Consider the following 15,762-nt stretch of genomic DNA (forward strand, 5'->3'; position numbering starts at 1 on the left):
ATAACTCAAATGTGGAGGAGATTAGAGGCAGCGGGTAACGATTTTTCATTCAGACCATGGTAATCGATGCAGGGGCGGATTGTCTTATCCTTCTTTTCAACAAAGAAGAAACCTGCCCCTGCAGGCGACAACGATGAGCAAATCAAGCCAGCTGCTAGGGACTCCTGAATGTACTCCTTCATAGCGGGGCGTTCCTGTGCGGATAGAGAAAAAAGGAGCTCAATGGCGCAGTCATAATCAAGATGCGGTGGTAAAGATTTTGCTTTTGCTTTGCTAAAAACAGCTGCAAGATTATAGTAACACTCGGGGACCCCAGCGAGATCCGGGTTGAAACCCTGCGAAATGCAGTCAGATTTTGGCAGACATACATTAATACATGTTGGGCTCCAAGAAATAATCTCGCCCTTAACCCAATCAAAGTTGGGCCCATGACGTTTTAGCCAGGTGTACCCCAGTATAATTGGGTGAGTCATATTATCCATTACATGGAAACGAATTGATTCAGAGTGAGAAACTAGCAATTTAACCAACTGAGTGCGGTGAGTGATTTGACCAAGAACGTGACCATCCACGGCAATAGCTCTAATTAGCACCTATTGTGCTCTAGTTAGCACCCTCCTAGAGCACAATAGGTGCTAATTAAAGCTATTGTTTAGTCACTAGCCAATAGCAGTCTGACTCTCGGTAGGAGGGTCTGGTTAGGTTTAAAACTCCAGCTTTTGTGGCTTCTGTTTATTCTTCTCTACAAGAGTCAAGACAGAAGTCAGACTACCAGAGCAAGAATTTTAGTTGAGGAAGCTTCTGCAATTTGAAGCAAAACGTCCTCACATCAAGCAACCCAGTCCAGTCGAAGATTCAAGCTTCTCTACTATGGAAACCAACTGGACAACTGAGAGCCTACACAGACACAGACCCTGGAAGAAAACATTGAGAAGAGCTGCTGGGTTCCATTCACTTTTAGCTGCAAGAATGCGGACGTCTATGGCATAGTCTGTTACCCAGCGGCTGCCCTACCTCAGCCTCTTGAGGGAGCATGCTGCCTCACGCCCTGGAGCCGTGTGCTGAAAGACTTGTTGGAGAGCAGAGGTAAATGTCGGGAGGGAAGCACAGGTGGGAGATTGTCGACCCCACTCCGCAGTTGCCAAGGCAGCCGCTTTACCGGACAGGTGAGTGATCGTATACGCAATCTTCATTCTGTCAGTTGGGAATATGGTTGACATCAGCTCAAAGTGAAGCTCACACTGCGTGATAAACAGTCTGACATCACATTTCACCAGAGAAATGTTCAGGTTGCGACAGCTGATTACAGACCACGGGGGCTGGTGCGGGAGCCAGTGCGGCTGCTAACGGTCCCGGTGGAGGTGGGCTGGAGACACCGGTGGCCGTGTCCAACGAAGCCTGAGGACTGAGTTACGCCAGAAGCTGACTCATCTGTGCGCTGACTGTCAACATGAATGTGTCCTGGCCTTTAGCGAGTTTGCTAAACCCAGAACTGAGCATAGCAAGCTGGTCTTCCTGCTATGCGAGCTGCTGACTGGCGACGTACTGCCAGCTGGAAGGGATCTGAGCCTGCTGTGTCCATCGTTGGCCAGATTGATCTGATGGGTGGGTTGGTTATGACACAAATGCAAGGCTCACAATCACAGCTCTGGTTGAAAAACTTTAGTGGTGTGGTAAGCAAAGGTCGGTACATGGGAAGGCAGTCCAGAAACACAGCAGCAGTAACATAATCATCAGGCATAGAAGAGGTCGGTTTCTGCACATCCTTGCTATGTGTGATGGGGGCTTTAGCACTTGTTTGGATTGTGGGTGACTACAGTAGAACGGTGCCATGTGGAGTAGGGGTGTAAGTGCAAAAACCTTATTTTCTAAGGTTTACAAACATTGAGGGTGTATAGTTGCAAAATGTTTTAAATATTTGTTTATCAGGTTTTAACATTTTTCTTGTTTTCTATTTATGTAATTGTTTTATGAGCACACTTTTGTGGTGTATTTTTTATTAGTAGTGGCATTTCTTTTGATTTACAACCCCAATTCCAATGAAGTTGGGACGTGTAAAATGTAAATACAAACAGAATACAATGATTTGCAAATCCTGTTCAACTTATATTCAAATGAATACACCACAAAGACAAGATATTTAATGTTCAAGCTGATAAACTTTATTGTTTTTGTGCAAATATTTGCTCATTTTGAAATGGATGCCTGCAACACATTTCAAAAAAGCTGGGACAGTGGTATGTTTGCCACTGTGTTACATCACCTTTCCTTCTAACAACACTCAATAAGTGTTAACTGAGGACACTAATTGTTGAAGCTTTGTAGGTGGAATTCTTTCCCATTCTTGCTTGATGTATGACTTCAGTTGTTCAACAGTCTGGGGTCTCCTTTGTCATATTTTGCGCTTCATGATGTGCCACACATTTTCAGTGGGTGACAGGTCTGGACTACAGGCAGGTCACTCTAGTACCTGCACTCTTTTACTACGAAGCCACGCAGAATGTGGCTTGGCATTGTCTTGCTGAAATAATCAAGGACGTCCCTTGGACATCATTGCTTGGATGGCAGCATGTATTACTCCAAAACCTGGATGTACCTTCCAGCATTGATGGTGCCATCATACATGTGTAAGTTGCTCATGCTGTAGGCACTACCACACAACCATATCATCACAGATGCTGGCTTTTGAACTTTGCACTGGTAACAATCTGGATGGCTTTTTTCCCTCTTTTGTCTGGAGGACACGACATCCATGATTTCCAAAAGCAATTTGAAATGTGGACTCATCAGACCACAGCACACTTTTCCACTTTGCGTCTGTCCATTTCAAATGAACTTGGGCCCAGAGAAGGTGGCGGCGTTTCTGGATGTTGTTGATGTATGGCTTTCGCTTTGCATGGTAGAGTTTTAACTTGCACTTGTAGATGTAGCAACGAACTATGTTAACTGACAGTGGTTTTCTGAAGTGTTCCTGAGCCCACATGGTAAGATCCTTTACACAATGATGTCAGTTTTTACTGCAGTGCCACCTGAGGGATCAAAGGTCACGGGCATTCAATGTTGGTTTTCGGTCTTGCTGCTTATGTGTAGAGAGTTCTCCAGATTCTCTGAATCTTTTAATTATATTATGGACTGTAGATGATGGAATCCCTAAATTCCTTGCACTTGAACATTGAGAAACATTGTTCTTAAACTGTTGGACTGTTTTTTTATGCACTTGTTGACAAAGTGGTGATCCTCGCCCCATCTTTGGTTGTGAACGGCAGAGCCTTTTGGGGATGCTCCTTTTATACCCGATCATGACACTCACCTGTTTCGAATTAACCTGTTCACTTGTGGAATGTTCCAAACAGGTGTTCTTTGAGCATTCATCAACTTTCCCAGTCTTTTGTTGCCACTGTCCCAGCTTTTTTTAAATGTGTTGCAGGCATCCATTTCAAAATGAGCAAATATTTGCACAAAAACAATGAAGTTTATCAGTTTGAACATTAAATATCTTGTCTTTGTGGTGTATTCAATTGAATATAGGTTGAAGAGATTTGCAAATCATTGTATTCTGTTTTTATTTACATTTCACATAATGTCCCAACTTCATTGGAATTGGGGTTGTACACAGATTAGAATAAGAGCACAAAAAATATTGTGAATCACAGGCATGCTGAAAACTAAGTTTAAATATAAGTTTCGCATTGTGGATTTAATAACTGAAGTTTTTTTTTTCTAAAGTGTCTTGTAAACAAGATGCAATGGAATGTTGGAGCTCAGTAGCTGTGAGATTTCATAACATCCTTAAGGGGCCCTTCACACAGGCAAATCGCGGCAGAACAGCTCGCATGAGCGAATCACAAAAACATCGAGCCGACGGGCAGGCGTGAACAAACCCGCTGCGATGGTGTCGTGCACGTGACAGTGTCATGCGAGCAGGAACACAGTGCGAGTGTTGGAGTTATTCTGTAGATACACTGTTTTATTTTATCATGCATGTTTTGTGTTCTCTGCTCTGGTAGAATGTAGTTCTCTCTGCTCTGATAAAGTGTACTGTACTGATGTGATGGGTGAAGGTTACTTAAGATATGTGACATGACGTGCTTCTGCAAGTTGTGGTATCTCTGTGTGCACGCTAAGCTCTTTTTCAGGACATGTGAAGATGACCCAGGCAGAATGCAGCCATAAGCGGAGCAGTGAGATAAAGAATAGAGAATTGAATGTTCCAACCACAGTGTGATTATGATACATTAGTCCTTGTGTCAGAAGAAGTGTGATTAATCGTTAGATGTCTTAAACACATCTTAATCGAGCCCAAGATTAAAAAGGTTCTGAAAGTCCTGAATGTATTGTGCAATCAGCGGTTCTGCGGCAACAGCTCACGCGCTATCACTCCTCCCCTTAGGAGCTGTACCGCCCATGTATGTAGGGAAATCCTAAATAAAAGAGCAGGAGCGCAGGCCAGACTTTAGTGTAGCTTTGGTGTACAGCCTGACTTGCACTCCTCGCGAGCTAAAATTGACTTTCTGTCTCACTGGTGTTTCTTGACTCTGTTTGTCTTGTTAAAGGGTTTAAGAATGTTTGGAGGAGAAAATACCCAACAGCGAGCACCTGGGACGTGGTGCACCACATCGCGCCGCTGATGTGGAGAACAATAAATTGAGAACCACCTGTATAATTAGTGAATATCACTGGGTTGATATAAATAATAAATAAAAGGGACGCAATACAGAACCCCGTGGTTAAATAACCCTGGTCAAAAAAAAAAAAAAAATGCCACTCACGGGATTCAAACCTGCAATTTACAAAAGTTCTGATTACCAGATGGAAACTTTACCACTGCACTACAATTACCGTCTTATAACAGGTGTGTATAATGGCTAAAATCTCAAGCAGATAAACATTTTTTTTTTTTAAGAGAAAAAGTGCCATGATAACTGACCAAATGACATCTGTTATGGCGTTTTTCTGCTGATACGTGACTGAAAGTGGCATATTTGTTGGACTATTGGCTTATCATATAGTCCTGTGCCACTCACAGGACACACTGTCTTTCAGCCGCTGCTACGATTTTACACATATTGCATATGATTCCTGCTTCATGTGCAATTCATGCGCAATTTGACATTTGTACTATGTGTGAAGGGGCCCTAAAACATGATGATTTATTCCACTATAAGTGCGTATTCATCACTGAAATTATTTTCTAAACACAAGCAAAAAGCTTTCATTTACCCCAAAACTACTACTTTATAAAACCAACATATATATTCCCAGTCCCACCTCATAAATATTGCTCTAATAGCAACTGGCACATCTGCAAAGTGATGAGGGTGTATGAGGCAATTTCAGGAAAACTCACAGCTCTCCAGTTGCATTTTGCACCTTTGTGTATCCATCGGGAACAACGTCAGATCCAGTGGACAAGAAAGGGTGATCGACAACCTGGTGAAAGACATTTTTTTTTTTAAAGTTTTCTCACTCTCAGACATACATTTGACATGATACTCAAAACCCTGAAGTATCTCAGCTAATATCAGCTTTTATGCAGCTCTATCTAAGTCATGTTATGTTTATTCTATTGCTCATATTCTGTTTTTTTTTTTTTTTTTTTTGGCTAAAATTCAGAAACCTAAATAGCACCTATACTTGCTGATCACTGATATTAACATATCATGGTTTTTGACTTGTGTGTGAATGTCATATATCACATAACTTTAAGTCAACCACTTGTCAGGCTAATGGCTCGATCTTTCTTGATTAAGCACAAAAACATTTTTTAACTGCTTAATATGGAGCCCAAGGGACATTTTGAGTTCAGTTGACATTTTAAGGTTATACAGTTTTGTTTCTGGCTGCCTACAATCTACAACATTTAGATTTTCAATCATATTGGTGTAATGTTTTTCTTGTAATTTTATCCTTTTTATTAATCTTCTTTTATTATCTGCTGTGTTTCAAACTTGTTTTGAAGATATTTTAATCTGTAATGTATCATGTGAAGTGATACAAAGTTATTATTATTTTATTTTAACATTAAAATAAGTTAGGTTGTCCAACATTCTGCTTTTCTGGCAGATTTATTTAAATTGGTGTGTTAATAATTTCTCACTTGCTTACAAGCAAAAAACAAACAAACAAAAAACACTTAATATATCGGTTGTGCACTCATTGAGTGAAAACCATCGCTTGCATTTTAAAAAGAAAGAAAATGGAAAACAGTGTCAATTTAATTTGAGGTTCAGTGAGCATTAGTTGACAACAAAAACAACACTCGTTAATTTCTCAAAAAGAAAATTACTGCACAAATCAGATTATACACAAAATGACTTTGTGTGGAGTGAATGTGCCAAAACCCTTTGAATGGCACTGTAATAGGTTTCCTTTCATTTGCATAAATACTACATTTTGATGTCATATTCTGTAAATATGCAAGTGTCTTGTAAATTTTGTTGTTTGTTAATAACATTAACATAGTAAAAACAATTACAAAACATAAACTAAATACACAAAACAATATTTGGAGGATAAAAAAAAATTATTTTAGCTTATTATGGCTCTACTGTTTGATGTGGATCCACACCCAAAATTAACCATATCTATTCTCAGCCAGAATGTCATCACCTCATGCTGATGAGGACGTCTCCATTACGGAAGATGAAGAGGAGAATATTCTCCTGGGTCACATCATGAAAGTTGGCGCTCTTCTCATTGGCAAAGAACAGGTCGGGTTTCCAGAGACACTTGAACATCTTGGGGTCGACCGTAAGAGCGTCAGATTTGAAATCCTGTGGCAATTTCAGCCGGGGGTCATTCCAGCGCTGCCGCAGGAAAATGTTGACTCTGTAATCCTGTTGGGGTCAAAAAAATAGTAAACCTGGAGAGATTCACGTTATCACTGTAATTTAATAGTACAGCTGAGATGAAGATACTGTAGCAATGATGACTGCAATCAGACATTTGACCTCAATGACCTCGACCTAGAGCCAAATGATTGACCTGTGACTGACCTTGCCAAAGCAAATTTGATCAAAATTGGGCTGAAAATTAAAACTCTTAACTTCTGAATAATAATAATAATAATAATAATAATAATAATTCTTTAAATGCAGTTTCTGGATCAACCTTCATGGACATACTAATACCCTCATCACACATGCTGATTGAGGCCGAATGGCATCAGAATGACACATCCGGCCACAATCAGGAATTATTGAGGTGCGGTCTGAAGACCGAAAGATGGCAGTCTATGAGCAGTCTACATATTTGGTCCCATTTGCTTGGCTGTCTCGAGTGTGTTGCACATGTTCAAAATACTCTTGGTGCCATTGAGATGGGACACACATCTGATGGTGGTCTACGTGGAGTTTTTACAGCATCTGATTTCAATCTACATATTCTGACAGCATCATAACAGCATTTGAAACAATCTGATTGTGGTTGATTGAGCTCTGAGATCAATCAGTCACGGCAAAGCCTGCCGTTCCACACACACCTCCACCGGACTCTACAACAGCAGGTGATCCCTGACAGTTGTCAGTTTTTTTGTGTTCAGTTTGGATGCACGGAGCGGCTCATACAGCCATTGTAACCCACATATACACAGCTGAGCGTTCATTTTGGCCACACACTTGCAGACTAGTTTGATCACCTGTTCGACGCGCTGGTAGCGGCTCGTTCACGCATTATGAACACACGCACGCAGCTGAGTAACCATTTCTTCTGGCCACACACTCGCACGCTAGTTGGATCACTTGTTCTATGCACGTACACATGTGCACTCCGTCATGTGAGACACACACTCCTGGCAGCACAGCTTCCTCCTGATGAGTGGTCAGGAAGTTTCAATAAAATGTGGTGTTTTTTTATGGTGTGTGGTTTTATTTAAATAACCACATCTTAGGAAGTACACAGGATATTGAAAGTGTTTTTTCTGCATACACCTCTGTTCTCCTGGGTCTAACAAGTGTCAGTTACATCAGGTGATGATATCAAGGAAGTCAAAAAGTTATCTTTTGGGAAGCCTGGTTTAATTCTGCAGTCTTTAGGGCACACACAGCTGCCTTGTACACCTGTTGCTACAAGTATTTGTGCACACCACTGGCTGAAAGACAGAGTGTGCACTATGCAAGCCCACTGATCCCTCTCATGGCAGGTGTCGGCCAAATTCCAGGTGAAACATTTTTTTTTTTTAAGAGAAAAAGTGCCATGATAACTGACCAAATGACATCTGTTATGGCGTTTTTCTGCTGATACGTGACTGAAAGTGGCATATTTGTTGGACTATTGGCTTATCATATAGTCCTGTGCCGCTCACAGGACACACTGTCTTTCAGCCGCTGCTACGATTTTACACATATTGCATATGATTCCTGCTTCATGTGCAATTCATGCGCAATTTGACATTTGTACTATGTGTGAAGGGGCCCTAAAACATGATGATTTATTCCACTATAAGTGCGTATTCATCACTGAAATTATTTTCTAAACACAAGCAAAAAGCTTTCATTTACCCCAAAACTACTACTTTATAAAACCAACATATATATTCCCAGTCCCACCTCATAAATATTGCTCTAATAGCAACTGGCACATCTGCAAAGTGATGAGGGTGTATGAGGCAATTTCAGGAAAACTCACAGCTCTCCAGTTGCATCTGATTTCAATCTACATATTCTGACAGCATCATAACAGCATTTGAAACAATCTGATTGTGGTTGATTGAGCTCTGAGATCAATCAGTCACGGCAAAGCCTGCCGTTCCACACACACCTCCACCGGACTCTACAACAGCAGGTGATCCCTGACAGTTGTCAGTTTTTTTGTGTTCAGTTTTAATTCTGCAGTCTTTAGGGCACACACAGCTGCCTTGTACACCTGTTGCTACAAGTATTTGCGCACACCACTGGCTGAAAGACAGAGTGTGCACTATGCAAGCCCACTGATCCCTCTCATGGCAGGTGTCGGCCAAATTCCAGGTGAAACACACAAACATCTGACACCGCTGGCATGGCACTTACAAAATGTGTGGCCATTCGAACTGTTAATATGACAACAGTCAGCAGACACTCACTGTCATGCTGGTAGTGAAATTTGTCTAAGTTCCCCACGAGTGTGGCTTTGGTGTGTGTGCTGAACTGACAGGAGGTGTGTCCACACACTGAAGCAGCTGTGGAGGTCTATAATTCTGGACATCCCAGCTGGACAAGACGTACTCTGTTTGGGCAGACATGGACTAACAACTACACAATGTGATGCACGTGTGTCTGCTTGTTGTCATCACATGGACATAAATAAAACTTATGTCGCTGTGGTGACGGGCTGCAGCGAGCGTGCACACGCTGCAGCCCATTGACAGGCTGCCCCCAGGTTGAAATGGATTGTCAGATCATAACACGCAACAGGTGATCTGACTGTCACATCACCCACGTGAGCTCTGTTCCACATGACGCGGTGTAAGTCTTGTGGCATGCTGGCAGGACAGGTGTGCCGGCCAGCTGGACACACACCAGCAGATATGGACATGATGAGACGAGCGAACTGCTTCTCATTCATGTAATTTCATGACTGTGTATGTCTGTGACCATAGGTCATCTACAGAGGAACAGACAGATCATATTTGTATTGCCCACTTGATAAGAGGGATTCATATAATGTGGTGTTTTTATATGGTGTGTGGTTTTATTTTTTTTTTATACATCCATGTCCTTCCTGATATCAGGCAGTTTCCTGCATCTTTCACATGCTAGTGATGGTAGCTCAGCGGTAAAGTTTCTGACTGGCAACCAGAGCTTTTGGAAAGCGTGGGTTTGAATCCCGTGGGTGACATGTATTTTTTTTTTTTTCACAACAGCTGCACGATGTGTAACCACAGCGGCTAGCACTGTGTTCCTGCATGCACGAACTGTCGCACCAGCATCGTGCACGCCTGCCTGTCAGCATGATGTTTTGTGGTGTGCTCATACGAGTTGTTGTGACAAGAGTTGCCCTGAGTTGTACATCTTTGCACTATGTCTGAAGGGGCCCTTAATAAGGGGTTCTAATCAGCATTTATGATGCTGTAAGATGTGTATTTAATCTTCTTTTTTAGTCAATGTGATAACAAATGTCATTTTATCATTACAAATACATGTTAAAAACATACTGTAAAACAAAAAAATTAAAGCAATAACTAAAATATGCTCCACATATTTGTCTGAGTCACATTTTCTTGAAGATTTTTTTGCACCTCCACATCACAAAATAATTCCTCACAACAGATGTTGAGACATCTTTCTTGCATCGAGTGAAGTTCTGCAGCTCCACCAAAAAATAAACATGACGACCATGTTTAAATGCAAGCAACTCACGGGGAGCTATAAATTCCAAAGAGTCAAATGTTGGCATGACAGCAATACGATACAGCATATATCTCATTAGTACACTTATTAGTGCACCACGCATGCTACTGTAGGGAAGCACTCAGCACTCAGGGAGGGATTTGGATGGTTTTGTTTTGCCTGCTTGGATGACACGCCTCAAGTTCTTCTGGGACCAGCTGCTCCAAAGACTTAATCCTGGGTGTGAAGATGGATGACATGTCAAATAAAGCCTAAAAACACCAGCTGTGTGCCCGCCTCTGGGTTTTCAGGGTAAGAAAATATCTCTTCATTAGTGCCACTTCTGTGACTGTTGCCTTGGTTGCACTTTTTTTTTTTAAAAAGGTGAAGGTCAAGGGTCAAATGTGTGTTTCCATGTCAGGGACTCGATCTATCATGTGGTTTGGGCTCTATGTCGAGATATTTCATGTTTATTCAGATGTATGTATTTCACACAGATAAACTGAAAATGTACAATTATCATACAATTACAATCTAAAACACCATGAAGCAGAAAGATAACACACACACAAATGCATTGGAAAGCATTTGAGAATAAAGTGTATTGTTGTAGTACAGCAGTATGTGCTCTGTGTGCAGCACTGATCAACACCGGCATTTACCATCCAATCACTGTTGGTGGTGCAATACTTTCTTCTACTTTACACTCTGCTAAACTGTACATGGTGCAACACTAGTCGCAGCCTCATGGTGGAGGGGCACAGAGAAGAATTTTTGTTAAAGAAAACAGATCAAATTGTTGCCTTCTGGCAAATTGTAGCTGAAATTTCACTTATTTTATGAAAAATCATTGTTTATACAACTTCACCATGAAGCTGTATAACTAGTGACGCAAGAAACATAATGGCAAAATGCACAGTATCTCCAAACACAGCTGCAGATGCCTGTAATTCAATAAGGGATTTCTTGATGGCTTCCCTCACAGGTCACTTTCCTGCATGGTCCTGGTTTTTAAGAAATGCTTATTCCATACAGATTTGTCATGCAGGACCATACTGTCTGCATGTAAATGAAGACCTTGACATATTCAGTAACATGGAAATGTTCCTGTGTCCATCCCCTGACAATTTTCCCAGCAGTCAGTGTCTTAGGCTTCCAATTTGGTGCCCAAAATAATTCTTTGTATTATTAATTTAAAAAAATCAGTTTCTTATAAGCCTGGTGGCCCACCTAACATACAATGACACACACACACACACACACACACACACACACACACACACACACACACACACACACACACACACACACACACACACACACACACACACACACACACACACACACACACACACACACATTTTCATGACACATCAAGACTGAACTGTGAAAAATGGAAATATGTCTTTCCCAAGGATACCTGGGAATCAAACTGATTCTGACTCATGCTCTGTTGAGATTTTGAGTCAAATCATATTTTGGTCAAACCTGATTTTTTTTCTGCTACATATGAGGACACTGTCAGGTTTATGTGACTTATGAGTACAGTAGAAACACACTGAAAGTGTGTTAAGTTCCAAAACTGGCCAGTAAGCAATGAAACTGAAGGTGAGCAAAAATGATAAACACAGTTACATATTTTCCAAAAACTGTGATATTTTAGGACATCTGAGATTGAAGGCATGTTATCATAAAAATGTCCTGAATTGTCATGAAAACAAGTGTGCACACACACACAAATGTATGTATGTACAGTGCATCTGGAAAGTATTCACACCGTTTCACTTTTTCCACATATTGTTATGCTACAGCCTTATTCCAAAAATGCAGTAAATTCTTTTTTTCCCCCACTCAAAATTCCACTCACAACACCCCATAATGAAAACATGAAATAAGGTTTGTTTTTTGTTTTTTTGTTTTTTTTTTTGGGGGGGGGGGGGATTGCAAATTTATTAAAAATAAAAAAAACTAAGAAATCACATGTACATAAATATTCACACCCTTTTCTCAATACTTTGTTGATGCACCTTTGGCAGCAATTACAGCCTCAAGTCCAGGGCCAGATGGTGTCTCTCTGTCATGTCTGAGTGCCTGTGCTGATCAGGTGGCTCCTAGCTTAACCTGGATTTCAAAAGATCTCTGGAGCTGTGTGAGGTCCCCTCCTGCTTCAAACACTCCACTATTATCCCAGTCCCAAAGAAACCCTCCATAACAGAACTAAATACCTACAGTACAAGCTGTCACCCTGACATCTGTAGTCATTATGTTTTTTGAATGGCTGGTATTGAGTCACCTGAAGGACATCACAGGACCACTGCTGGAAACCTGCAATATGTCTACAGGGCAACAGGTCCGTTGAGGATACAGTAAACATGGGTCTGCATTACATCCTGCAGCACCTGGACTCTGCAGGGATGTATGTGAGGATCCTGTTTGTGGACTTCAGCTCACCGTTCAACTCCATCATCCCTGACATTCTCCACAAAATCTCCCCAATCTCTCTGTGCCAGCTCCCACCTGTCAGTGGTTCTCCAACTTCCTGATGGACAAGATACAGCAGGTGAGGCTGGGGAACATCACATCCAGCACACTGACAATCAGCACTGGCACCCCTCAGGGGTGTGTGCTCTCCCCACTGCTTTTCTCCCTCTATACAAACACCTGCACCTCAGGAACCCCCTCTGTTAAACTCCTGAAGTTTGCAGATGATTCCACCATCATTGGGTTCATCCAGGATGGTGATGAGGCCACATACAGAGAGGAGGTGGAACAGTTGGTCCTCTGGTGTAGACTTTAGGAGAAACCCACTATCATCACCCCCCACCCTCAACAACACTGTGTCTACTGTGGACACTTTCCAGTTCCTGGGCTCCACCATCTTCTGGGATCTGAAGTAGACCTGCCACATAGACAACATTAGGAAAAAGGCACAGCAGAGGATGTACTTTCACAGACAGCTCAGGAAGTTCAACCTGCCCCAGGAACTGCTCATCATCTTTTACACATCCATCATCCAGTCTGTCCTGTGCATCTCCATATTTGTTTGGTTTCCTGCCTCCAAACATGGCAGGCACAGACTTCAACAAACTGTCAGGTCTGCAGAAAATCACTGGAGCCAAGCTGTCCTCCATCCAGGACTTATATTGGTCCAGGACCAAGAAGAGAGCTGGTACCATCTGTGTAGACGCCTCACACCCTGGACACACACTGTTTAAACTCCTCCCCTCTGGTCGACATTACAGAGCTCTGTACGTCAAAACAGCGAGACGCAGGAACAGTTTCTTTCCACACGACATCACACTGATGAACAATTTAACTAGCCAAAAAACTCACCAATTCATAAACCTCATGTACAACTTAACTTCGATCTGTTTGTCTGTTTCTCCTTTGCACACACCTTTTACTGCACATTTATTTGCACATTTTATTTGTGCATTTTTACTGCAAATTATTTAGTGTATATTTATTTATACATGCTTGTACATAGAGAGTACAGATTCAACCGGAGTCAAATTCCTTGTATTCTTGTAGATACTTGGCAAATAAAGGCTATTCTGATTCTGAGGTCTTCTTGAGTATGATGCCACAAGCTTGGTGCCCCTATGTTTGGGCAGTTTTGTCCATTCCTCTTTGCAGCACCTCTTAAGCTCCATCAGGTTGGATGGGGAGCGTTGGTGCACAGCCATTTTCAGATCTCTCTAGAGATGTTCAATAGGATTCACAGACTACTGTTTATTTGGGTGTCAGCAGGCATCTTCTGTTGTACTAGCAACAGTCAAATGGTTGATGTCTCATTTTGGAAAGCAAGCAATCCTTTTTGTACGATGTAATTTCAGACTCCACTGTTCAACTCATCCTGAAGCGACAGTTCAAACTGCTCCCACTGGCTTTTTTCTGATGGAGGCGCAGACCCAATTCCCACACCTTCCCTCTTTCCAAAACCCAGGAAAATATATCTTCCTCTTTGGCATCATATCAAGCTGCCAGCGGGGCCTGCAATCCCAGAGAGATTTAACACACCCGCTGCTGTAATCAGCGAGAAAAACCCAACTTGAGAGGCACAAAAAAAAGGAACCACTGACACAATTTATTTCAACTCACAACATCAACTTAATCTTCTGGTCCTGACAAATACAATCATAAAGTGAAAACAGATGTGTTAACTACACAGGAGGTGTTGGCCGAAGGAGGTGTAAATGATGAGAAGATGTCCTGTGATCTGAGTGACAGGTAGAGGGACAGAGGTGACCACCTGTCTCTTCTTCTCTCTGATGGGTTCAAGACTCTGCTCAGCTTTACTCATTTTTGATTTTCCATCGGGCATTAGGGGAACACGTCCCCTCCTCATTTTCATGTCCTTACTTTTCTACCTTCTCTTCCCTCCTTTGTCCACCACCTTCTGTCTCTCTATATGCTTTTATTTTTTGTTTCAATGGCACTCTTACGAAGTGACTGCAGGCCCGTTTCCGCCACAGGAACTTGCAGGCCATTTAAGGGGGTCTGACAACAGGAACAGTCCCTGAAATGTCATTTTTCAGACCCTTATTTAGGGCCAGGCAAGGTTGTGAGGTATTTACTTGTGAAATGCTGCTGGGTGGTTGATGCTGATTGGTTGAACTCATACATACAAACACCACAACAACAACAAGCAACATTTGAGAAAGTGAAAGTAAGCAGAAAGAAGTAAAAGAACTACAATGAAGAAAAAAGGCAACCGATGGACTGACAAAGGCGTACAGGTGATGGTCAAGGCCCACCGAGGATTTGAATCCTCAAGGAGGAATGGAAGAGAACTTAGAAGTGTTCATTGTAGGGGGCTATCTGCTGCACACAGCTGAGTAGCTGCAGTTGACCTATATACCTTGTGATCAAAACTGATTGTACAAAAATAACACCTGCAGGAAAGTGTGTCCAAACTTTTGACAGTATTTTTCTCCAAATGGTTTTCATTCCCCTTCTCTCCAGAGCATATCTCCACCAATTCATGCTCATCTAAAACATTTTAGAAGAACAGACAAAGTCCAAGAGGCCAACCTGTAGCTGTTAAGGAATGCTCAATTTTCAATAATATCAGTGTTTCCTTATTTTTCGTGATTGATGTAGCAGCTGTCAAAAACAACTCACAGTTCAAACTTTGATCACCATCACACTGAAGGAAATCTGAGTGCCATGTTTTTGCAACATACACACAAATGTGAATCTGGTCCGCCAGCATAGCGGTGCCCCCATACACACTACTATGCATGTCTGCGTTACTCTGTCATCTTAATTTGTCAATGTTAAATTCTCCACTGGTGGATTTGACACATGAGGTTAAGTGCAGACAGACTTGAGTGAACTGCAGCCAAAAGTAATATTGTCAGAGGAGATTTTCCTTCAGCTGGCATTCCAGCATGCACAATCTCAGAGTTATTTGTTGAGTGCTGCTCACTCTGACGTGAAATTTAGTAAGACACTG

At 41.9% G+C, this 15,762-nt stretch overlaps 1 protein-coding gene and 1 pseudogene across 3 annotated transcripts in view; one reads left to right on the forward strand and one right to left on the reverse strand.

Annotated features, from left to right (window-relative positions):
• The window catches only part of LOC117519696, a 366,295-nt pseudogene that overhangs the window by 275,263 nt on the left and 75,270 nt on the right, over positions 1–15,762 (forward strand).
• glrbb (glycine receptor, beta b) overlaps positions 1–15,762 on the reverse strand; it is a 107,506-nt gene that overhangs the window by 18,685 nt on the left and 73,059 nt on the right. For all 3 annotated transcript variants that reach the window (XM_034182106.1, XM_034182105.1, XM_034182107.1), the window contains exons 5-6: positions 6,610–6,836; positions 5,348–5,430 (exon numbers count right to left, since the gene is read on the reverse strand). In XM_034182106.1, the coding sequence (XP_034037997.1) occupies positions 5,348–5,430; positions 6,610–6,836 (310 nt within the window). The remainder of the gene's footprint in view (positions 1–5,347; positions 5,431–6,609; positions 6,837–15,762) is intronic.

Source organism: Thalassophryne amazonica, chromosome 11 (assembly GCF_902500255.1).
Source record: "Thalassophryne amazonica chromosome 11, fThaAma1.1, whole genome shotgun sequence".
Classification (NCBI taxonomy): domain Eukaryota; kingdom Metazoa; phylum Chordata; class Actinopteri; order Batrachoidiformes; family Batrachoididae; genus Thalassophryne; species Thalassophryne amazonica.